The sequence below is a fragment of the Vipera berus genome (genome assembly GCF_964194415.1).
Source record: "Vipera berus genome assembly, chromosome: 8".
Taxonomy (NCBI): Eukaryota; Metazoa; Chordata; class Lepidosauria; order Squamata; family Viperidae; genus Vipera; species Vipera berus.
Genome location: NC_138211.1, coordinates 382,199 through 391,669, shown reverse-complemented (window position 1 = coordinate 391,669; position 9,471 = coordinate 382,199). Strand labels below are relative to the sequence as shown.

At 52.2% G+C, this 9,471-nt stretch overlaps 1 protein-coding gene across 2 annotated transcripts; it reads left to right on the top strand.

Annotated features, from left to right (window-relative positions):
• Window positions 1–81: 81 nt before the first annotated feature.
• Window positions 82–9,431, top strand: TREH (trehalase). Of its 2 annotated transcripts, none has more exons than XM_081333816.1 (15): window positions 82–241; window positions 3,771–3,871; window positions 4,177–4,324; window positions 4,911–4,998; window positions 5,080–5,180; window positions 5,306–5,398; window positions 5,583–5,699; window positions 5,857–5,979; window positions 6,082–6,131; window positions 6,816–7,016; window positions 7,197–7,414; window positions 7,849–7,960; window positions 8,136–8,248; window positions 8,453–8,506; window positions 8,606–9,431. In XM_081333816.1, exons 1-15 carry the CDS (start codon window positions 150–152, stop codon window positions 8,786–8,788), a joined length of 1,794 nt encoding a protein of 597 aa, XP_081189942.1. In that variant the 5' UTR covers window positions 82–149; the 3' UTR covers window positions 8,789–9,431. The 2 variants fall into 2 exon arrangements, with proteins under 2 accessions (XP_081189942.1, XP_081189941.1); XM_081333815.1 differs by having other exon boundaries at window positions 6,720–7,016.
• Window positions 9,432–9,471: the final 40 nt, after the last annotated feature.

The following is a 9,471-nucleotide window of genomic DNA, read 5'->3' as shown; positions in this document are numbered from 1 at the left end:
TGTGGTTGGGCCTGGGAATTTCCCAGGCCCTGCCCTCTGCAGAGCAGCCCCGCCCAAAAAGCAGATGAGCTGGGTGTGAAACTGCAGGCTTGCTTTCTGGGCATTGCCTGGAATGTTGCTGCTGCTTGGCACCCAAACTCTCAGCTGAAATGCCAGGTCGTGTGGGGTGGGGGTTCCTGGTCACGTGCGCAGCGCTGTGGTGGCAGGTGATGGCAGGCAGCCTTCCACCTCCGTGTGACAGGTGAGTGAGCAAGCTGGTGGGGCACCTTGGGTACAGCTGCGGGTCTCTGAGGCAGCATTGCCTGTAAATTGCCTTGACAAGGCAAAGCCTGACAACCCTGGTGCCAATCTTACAAGCCACAAAGTGCGCCCAGGGAGTTTCTGCCACCAAAGGAGGAGAAAAAAAATGGTTGCCTAGGTCCAGGACATAGGCCTTTTTCATGGCCGCGCCATCTGTCACTAAGGGATAAAAAAAGTGCCCTCCTCTGTTCCAAGCAGGTATAGCACCCACCAAAAGAAATCTTTAAAATGGCATTTTAAGATTATTACTCTTTATTAATAAAACCTTATTAATATTAGGCCATGTTCTGCGCCTGTGTCACAGCAAAAGGGCCTCCTGTTGCCCTATTAATGTGTTAATATGTCCTATGGATAAAACGGATGAGATGAGAAGTTGGAACTCATGGAATTTATTAATTTATTTGCCATCCATCTAACTTTGTAGAACTGTCCAGAGCAAGTCAGGGTTAGGAAGGGCAGGAGATTCCTCCCTTTCCACTCCAGGTTGCTGGAAACAGCCCGCCCACCGCCCAGAGGTACAAGAAAGGAAAAGCAGGTCTCTCGGGGCAACAGGAGACTTGGGTCTTTGCCAAGTCTGACTTCCAATTTTGCTAATTTCCCCCAGTCACACCTGCATTGACTGACGTAGCGGCCCTGTGGGCCAGGAGGAAGGGTGGGGGGCCAGGCCTACAAAGGCCTGCCGGCTGAAAGCTTCAGCTTTTTGGAAAAGGCAGTGGAGAAAGGAGGTTACGCTCCCTGGATTTGCAGCCTAGAGCCTCCGCCGGATGGGTGACCTGCCCTGCTGTGGCTGTTAAGAAGGAACTCAGGAAAACAGCTAAGTTGTCCTTGAGGATTTTTTTTTTCTTTCTTGCCAGTTTCAGCGCAGGTAAGGCTTTTCCTTTTAAAGAGATGGGGATGGAAATTGAGTAAGGTTGGGAGCCAAGTAAAAGCCTCAAGAGGCAGCGGGAAGCACGGTGGGAGGTTGCGATGGCCACCACTCTAAATATTACAGTTTTGGTGGGAAATAGCAGGAGGGACCTTTCCGAGGGCCTTCCCACGAGCAGAGCTTGGCAGTCTACCGGGAAGGGCCCTTTCTGGCGTGCCTGCCTGCCAGGCCGTGCAGCAGAATCATTGGGTGATGCTCGTGGGCCCCTCTTTCCAGGGGGACAAGGTAAGAACGCAACTCTTTTGGCAAGCTTTTGATTTCTGAAAAATCCTCTTCTGTAACTTTTAAGACCAATTTTAATAGAATTAATGTTTATAGATTACAGTGTTAATGTTTTGTGAGGAACTTTGACAATAGAAGAAACAAAAGCTGCCTAGATATAAAAGAACATAGAAACAAATGTACCAAAGGTAAAATTAGAAATAACTATAAACATAGATTACATATTAAACCTTAGCGTACTAAACTCTAGGACAGTGATGGCGAACCTTTTAGAGACCGAATGCCCAAATTGCAACCCAAAAACCAGTTATGTATTGTCGGGTGCAGGGTGGGCATGGCCCATTGGGCATGGCCTATTGAGTGGGCATAGCCCATTGGGCGGGCGTGACTGTGGTGCTAACAGCAGACTGCATGGAAGTAAAAAGTTCAATTCCAACTTTGCGAGATCATTTTTCCCCGCGAAAAGTTGAAATTAATAGATTGAACCTTTTTTTTTTGCACAAAGTGGCGGAGGCCTAAAGTGAAAAGGTTTTATAAAACCTAGCTGATGACCTAGGACTGCGGTGACAGCGCACATGCCCAGAGAGAAGGCCCTGCATGCCACAGGTTCGCCACCACAGACTTCGGGTTAGGGTTAGGTCACCATGAACTCAGAAAGCAAAATGGACATCCTCCAATAATTCGGATTGCTTGGGTATGGTTAGGAGGGCACTGACTTTTCTAGCCTGCCCTGGTAAAACACATGGGAAAATCCCATTGGTGGAAAATTCCACTTAGGGTTAGGGTTACCTCACCATGAACTTGTAGAGCAAAATGGACATTGCCAAGAAATTCGGAGTGGTAAGGTCTGGGGTTAGGAGGGCACTGACTTTTCTGTACTGTCCTATGTTTCTTGGTAAAATACATGGGAAAATCCCATTGGAGGAAAATTCCCCTTAGGGTTAGGGTTAGGTCACCATGAACTCGTAGAGCAAAATGGACATCGCCAAGAAATTCGAAGTGCTTGGGTATGGTTAGGAGGGCACTTACCTTTCTAGGCTGCCCTATCTATGTTTCCTGGTAAAATACATGGGAAAATCGCATTGCAGGAAAATTTCACTTAGGGTTAGTGTTAGGTCACCGTGAACTCATACAGCAAAATGGACATCACCAACAAATTTGGAATCCTTGGATATGGTCAGGAGGGCACTTTTCTAGCCTGCCCTATCTATGTTTCCTGGTAAAATACATGGGAAAATCCCATTGACGGCAAATTCCGGTTAGGGTTAGGTCACCATGAACTCATAGAGGAAAATGGACATCGCCCACAAATTCGGAGTGCTTCGGTATGGTTAGGAGGGCACTGACATTTCTAACCTGACCTATCTGTGTTTCCTGGTAAAATACATGGGAAAATCCCATTGGCGGAAAATTCCACTTAGGGTTAGGGTTAGGTCACCATGAACTCATAGAGAAAAATGGACATCGCCCACAAATTCAGAGTGCTTGGGTATGGTTAGGAGGGCACTGAGTTTTCTAGCCTGCCCTGTCCATGTTTCCTGGAAATTAAGTGGGAAAATCCCATTGGAGGAAAATTCCACTTAGGGTTGGGGTTACCTCACTATGAACTCATAGAGGAAAATGGACATCACAAAGAAATTTGGAGTGCTTGGGTATGGTTAGGAAGGTACTGAGTTTTCTAGCCTACCCTATCTGTTTCCTGGTAAAATACATGGGAAAATCCCATTGACGGCAAATTCCACTTAGCGTTAGGGTTAGGTCACCATGTGTTTAAGGGAATCGAAGTTTGTCCCCAGTAGCTAATGAAGAAGTTGCTGTTTCAGCATTCTATTGAGGCTCCTGAATTCTTGTATGTTTTTTGGATAGAGCTGCTTTTGCTGATTAATGATCCACCCAGATGGGTACCCTGTACCGTAGCTGGTTGTTCTGCAGGATAAGAAGGAGGAGCTATTCTCAAGAGATGGCAAGGGCGTGCGTGCTCAGAGTTCAAGGGAGTGTCCTGCCAGCATGGCAGTAGACTCCAGGGCCAGGTGCCCACAGACCGGCTCTTCCATGCCTTGTAGGGAGAGGGAACTTGCATCATGGAAGAGGCACCTTGGCAGCCTTGCCCTTGCAGTGTCCCTGGTCCAGATGTAGGGGAAGGAATGGAATTTGCTGCCCAGAAGAAGCTTGGTGTTTGGGGCGTCCCTGGGGAGCCCTGGCTGTGGGCATCAAGGAGCAGCTGTCCCCTACCTTGCAAAGTCTTGGCTGCTGCTGGCACCATGGTATTGTTTCCTCCAAGGGCATTGCTCCTCTGCACAGCAGTTCTGCTCTTCCTTTCCAGCCACATCTACTGCACTGGAGAGCTGCTGCGGCAAGTCCAGCTGGCCAGGCTCTTTCAAGATGACAAAGACTTTGTTGACATGCCACTGAAGTCCAACCCAGGTGAATGTCCACCCTTACAGCACAGTCCTCTTCCTAGTGCCAGAGTCGCCCTGCTTTCATAACAGCCCAACCACCTGGAGAAACGGACCTGAATGTAGAAACCGGTTTTATGTTGCAATGCAGAGGGAAGGCTGCTGGCCCTGCCGGTGCAATGCTCAACCTGAGCTTGCCAGCCAGTTGCTTCAGCTGCACAGCACAGGTTTCCTGGGCCTGAAGTGTGCTAATGCAAGCCTAGCCCCTCCTCACCCCTCCACCCTAGAATGAACCTCGATCGGATCTGCTAGAACTTTGTTCCATTCTTCCAGATGTGGTTCTCAAGCGATTTGAGGAATTAGTGAATGCCACACCAGGTGGGGACTTATCTAAACTGCAGCTGGCACAGTTTGTGGAGGCTCACTTCTTTCCTCCAGGGCAGGACCTGGAAAGCTGGATTCCTCCAGACTGGACAGACAGGTACAGTTACACCTGGAAGGGATGTGGTGATATGTTTCCTGCTCTCGGAGATGGCACCATACTGCCCCTTGCAGTGTATGAGTTCTCAACTAGGATTACATTTCAAGAGCACACTGACCACCCTTCAAGATGGCCATTGGCTCCTGACCCTATTCTGCTTTGGCATTTTGGTCTTTGAGATCCTACAAGCCCACCTATTACCTGAGGCCCCTCCAAACTTTCTGATCAGAGGGCCCTTGACCCCAGCAGCCAGCCAATAGTCAGTCCTCTATTTCTGAATGATCAATTTCCTGTCTCTGGGAAAGCCACCAGATGCCCCCTTTCAGGCCAGTCCCCTCCCCCCATGCTCCTGGCCTGCCTCCGAGTTGCCTGGGAATCTCCTGCTCTGTGAGGTCTGGGTCTTCCCTCCCAGGGTGCCTCGCCCTTTCTCTCTTGCTCAGGGTGGGAATGGAAGCCTTTTTCTTCTGAGGCCTTGGGGGCACTATGCAGATTGCAAAGTGTGTGACATTTTTCTCCCTCAATCCTCCCTGGGGATTGACATCACATCTTGAATGGCTGCCTTCTGAACCTCCTGGGCCCATTGTAGCATCCCCCTCCTCAAGAGGATTTCAGATGAGAAGTTGCGGTCCTGGGCCCAGGTCCTGAACGCCAAGTGGAAGCAGCTGGGCAGGCGGGTAAGTGCCAAGGTTCAACCATTGGGGGATGCAGAGGGAGGCTGCCGTGCCCTAAGCAGAAGCTGCTCCATTTCCCTTCAGGTGAACCCCAATGTTCAAATGTCTCCTTGGTGTTACTCTCTGATCTATGTGCCAAACCCGTTGATCATACCCGGGGGCCGGTTCCGTGAATATTACTACTGGTGAGACATGCAGAGGGCTGGTGGGGGACCTGTGCCCCAACCCACAGGCTTGGTCAGCAGAGGCCCCTTTCCCTCAGCTCCCTTCCCATATCCACACATGGCTGCCTCTTTCTTTCCTACCACAGGGATTCCTTCTGGATCCTGGGAGGCCTCCTCCTCTCCAACATGACAGCTACAGCCAAGGGCCTCATCCAGAACTTCCTCTACCTAGTCAGCAAGTGAGCGTTGCCAGGAAAGGCAGGGTTGGGAAGAGGTTGCTTCTCCTTCTGCCTCAACTCCCAAGGAGCAGGGGGAAAACCTGCCGGGTGGGTGTGGGCAGCTACTCTGCTAGCCTTGCGGGGAGCTGGTGAGATCTGGCCCTGCTGCCAATCCTCTTCTGAGCCATGTGCTTCCTGAGAGCAGATTTGGGCACATCCCAAATGGTGGCCGTGTGTACTACGAGCGTCGAAGTCAGCCACCACTTCTCACCCTAATGATGGAGAGCTACCTGAGCTATACAAACAACACTGATTTTCTACGGCAAGTATCTTTGAACCAACTGGTGATCAGGACTCTTGGACTGCAGTTCAGCTTGCAGAACTGGCCAAAGGCATTTCACACACTCCGTCCATCTCTGTGGCTAATGAGGAATTTTTGCCCTCCCTTCTCAACGCCTTCTCACCTCTGCCTCCTTTAGGGAAAACATCCACCTGCTCGAGGCTGAGTATAAGTTCTGGCAAGACTACCGGACTGTCAATATCTCTGTAGGGGGCAAGCGATACTCCCTGAATCACTACAATGTCCAGGTGGGGGAACCCAGGTGAGTGGCCCTGTAGATATGGTCCTCTTGCACTAACTGGCCATTCTTTGTATCCAAGAACTTCTGGACCCCCTTCAACCTTTCTCCCCTTCCCCCCACCAGACCAGAGTCCTACATGAAAGATGTCGAGCTGGCAATGGGCTTAAAGGAAGGTAACTGCCTGATCAGGCTCCTGGTGAGGGGAGTGGCTCTGAGAAGGCATTGTGGAAAAGATCTTCATGTAATGGCAGAGGCTTGCCAGCTAAGTATCAGCAGCAGAGCACACAGCAGAAAGCAGCACATGCAATTATTGTCTGAATCAGCACAAGAGAGCTTTCAATCACAGCATGTACAACAATAATCCCATTTCATTCCGCCCCGGTCAAACTCCTCTTGAACAATTTGACCATTTCTGGGTATCACATCTTAAGAAGGGTTTAGGAAATCGGGTCAGACATTAGAGGCAAAGCACAGGGCATAATTTTTTAACTAGCTGAAAGGGTGTCTCACACACAAGAGGATTGGGGCTGTTTGGTGTGATCTCTGAAGGCCAAACATAATCACAGGAAGGGAATTGCCCATCCAATGTTAAGGAAACCTTTTCATAGTTAGAGTAGTTTGACAGCGATGAGGGTGTTGTGCTTCATGGGCATCCACCCCCCCACCCCCCCAGCCAGCCACTCATCCAGGGTGCTTTAATGTGAATTCCTAGACTGGCCAGGAGTTGCCCCTGGGAACCTCAGGGCCTCTTCCGTCTCTAGGATCCAGGAATGGCAAGCAACCTGCCTCCTGCCTGCAGCTCTTGTGGGCAATGTCGGAGGCCGCTGCTTCTGGATTCACCACCTGTTTCTCTGCAGAAGCCCAACGGGGCCTTTGGGCAGAGCTGCAGAGTGCGGCCGAGTCGGGCTGGGATTTCTCCTCCCGCTGGTTCTTGCTAGGCTCCCCACCACTGCAGGACCCACTGCAAGGCACCAGAGTGAGCGGAGTTGTGCCAGTGGATTTAAACGCCATTCTTTGCAAAGTTGAGCAGCTGTTAGCCACTTTCTACCAAGTCCTTGGTGAGAAATGGGGCAAAGGGAGGCAGCTGCCACCAGCTCCCTCATTGGGGGGGGTTGCCTCTTGCTTGATGGCTGTGTGGCCGGGGGAAGCTCGCTTGGCTCTGGGGCCCTGGTGAGCTGCCTGCCTGGGGCATGGAGGGCAGGTCTGCTCTGAAGGAGGGTGCTGCTTGCCCTCTCCAGGGGATGGTGAGAAAGCGAGCCAGTTCTGGGCTGCATGGAGGCAGCGGGTGGCTGCCGTCACTGCTGTCCTGTGGAATGAGGATGCTGGTGTCTGGCTGGACTATCACCTCCTTCACCAGAGGCACAACTGGGCCTTCTACCCCTCCAACCTAAGCCCCCTGTGGACTGAGTGTGGCGTGGATCTTCCCAGGACAGAGAAGGCACTCCACTACCTGGAGGTAAGAGGCAGCTGGTGGGTGGCCAGAGATGCATGCTGCTTGGACAGCTGGTGGGGAGCTGCTGAGGCAGGCATCCGACACTTCATCTGGACAGATCCTGGCTCACTTCAGGGGGAGCACTCCTAGTCTGGGGGGTGGAAATCACAAAGTCAGGCAGCAGAGAAAAGCCCCTTGCCTGCCTGCTCTTCCCTCACCACAAAAGCCCCAACGTCGGACCCTTCTTGTGGGGGAAGTCAGCACACCAGTGGGCAGAATGGTTGGCAGCACCAAATGCTGATTTCTGCACTCTAGAGACTGAATGTTGTTCCCTAGTTGCACCTTGTGCCAACCCCTGGAATCGGGGCCAGACAGGATAGATAGGGCATCTCGGGGCAGCCTTTCCCCTATTCCCCATCACTAGCTGAAAATGCCCTCTTCTTTGTGGGTGCCTGCAGGAGAGTTCGGCCTTGTCCTATGCTAATGGACTGCCCACTTCACTGACACAGACGGGGCAGCAATGGGACCTTCCAAATGCTTGGGCTCCCCTCCAGCACATGGTGATCTTAGGTGAGGAGTCCTTCCAAAGAGTCTGGGGTGATTCACTGTGTCCAGGGTTCAACCCGCATCCTGCCTTTCCAGCTTCTGCAGGAGTCATTCTCCTGCCCTATTCATCCAGGCGACTCTCCCTGCCAGCCAAACCCTGCCCTAGGCCTCAACTGACAGCATTGCCCTGCCCTGCCAGGTCTGGCCAAATCCTCCTCTCCCCGGGCACAAGAGCTGGCCTTCAGCCTGGCTCAGCGCTGGCTGCAGATGAACCTGGCTGTCTACGAGAAGCATGGAGGCATGTTTGAGAAGGTGAGGTGGCCTTCCTGGGCATCTGCCTCTTCTACACAGCTTCCCTGTCCCCCCCCCCCCCCCGCACAGGCCATAACTGGCTTCTCCATCCCTCCCCAGCATGGACCCTCCAGTGGAGGTCCTCTCCCACAGACCTCTATGCGCTGGTCCTCAGGGCAGCTTAGCCTGGAGCAGCCATCATCGCTCACTCCTTTTCCTTTCTAGTATGATGTCGAAGGTGATGGGAAGCCAGGTGGTGGTGGGGAGTATCCAGTGCAGGTAAGAGGTCTTGACAGGTGACACTCCAAAGGAAGGAGGGGGGAGCAGCTCCTGACCAAAGGGGCCCACTTGTTTGATCCCTCTCCTGTCTCTCTGCAGGAAGGATTTGGCTGGACGAATGGGGTGGCCCTCCAACTGCTTGATCTGTATGGAGAGCAGCTCACAGCTGCCAGCTCTCTCTGCTCTCCCTCCTGGCCCTGGATTGGGGCCTGCCTTATCCTGGTCCTGTTCTCACAGCTTTTTGGATTGCTCGTGGACGGGCCTGTCCAATGGGAAGGGTAGCCATCTCCTTGGCTTGGCTCTGGAGAACCTCTGATGAGTGTGGCCCAGCTTCAGCAGAACAACTGTGGGTGTGCATACCCTGCACACGCCGGGGCCCGTTGCATGCCATAAAGCCTGTAGGAGAACCCTTCCCCCCTCAGTCGTTCCTGGCAGTGTGGCCAGAGGGTGATGCATATGCATAGGCAATAAAGTTCTACATTGCCAGCATTTGTCCTCACCGGCTGGTGTGCTGCTGTTCTAGGGCAGAGCAAAAGCAAATAGAAGACGTAGACCAGCCTTGGTCCCAGCAGAAAAGGGGAACCAACGAGGCCAAAGGGATGAGCCCCAGGTCAGGCCATGGCTGGAAAAATCCCAAGGGAAACCTGGAAAGCCAATGGTCAGTCAAGTTTGCAATACCGAGGCAGATTAACTGAGAGATAAATGTAAAATGCTTCTCTAGAGCTGGCCCTTAAGTCCACAGCAACAGCTTTAAAAGGGGACTGTGACTCAGAGCCACAAGGCTGCCTGAATTGGGGGTGTCCAGGATGCTTGCTTGGGAATCACAGGAAGAGGCAGCCTCCCCCCATCGCTGACACGTAGTTCACCATGGTGTAAAATGGTCAGTCGGATCTGACAAGTTGCCCTTTTTCACTCAAATCATGCCAGAGGGGGCCCTCTCTAATCACAATGCAGCCCTGCCTTGC

Coding starts and splice junctions, on each gene's coding strand:
- TREH (XM_081333815.1), top strand. CDS start 150: ATGCCAGGTCGTGTGGGGTGGGGGTTCCTGGTCACGTGCGCAGCGCTG. Junction 4,325..4,910: donor CCTCCAGACTGGACAGACAG/GTACAGTTACAC, acceptor GGCCCATTGTAG/CATCCCCCTCCTCAAGAGGA. Junction 5,980..6,081: donor GTCCAGGTGGGGGAACCCAG/GTGAGTGGCCCT, acceptor TCCCCCCACCAG/ACCAGAGTCCTACATGAAAG.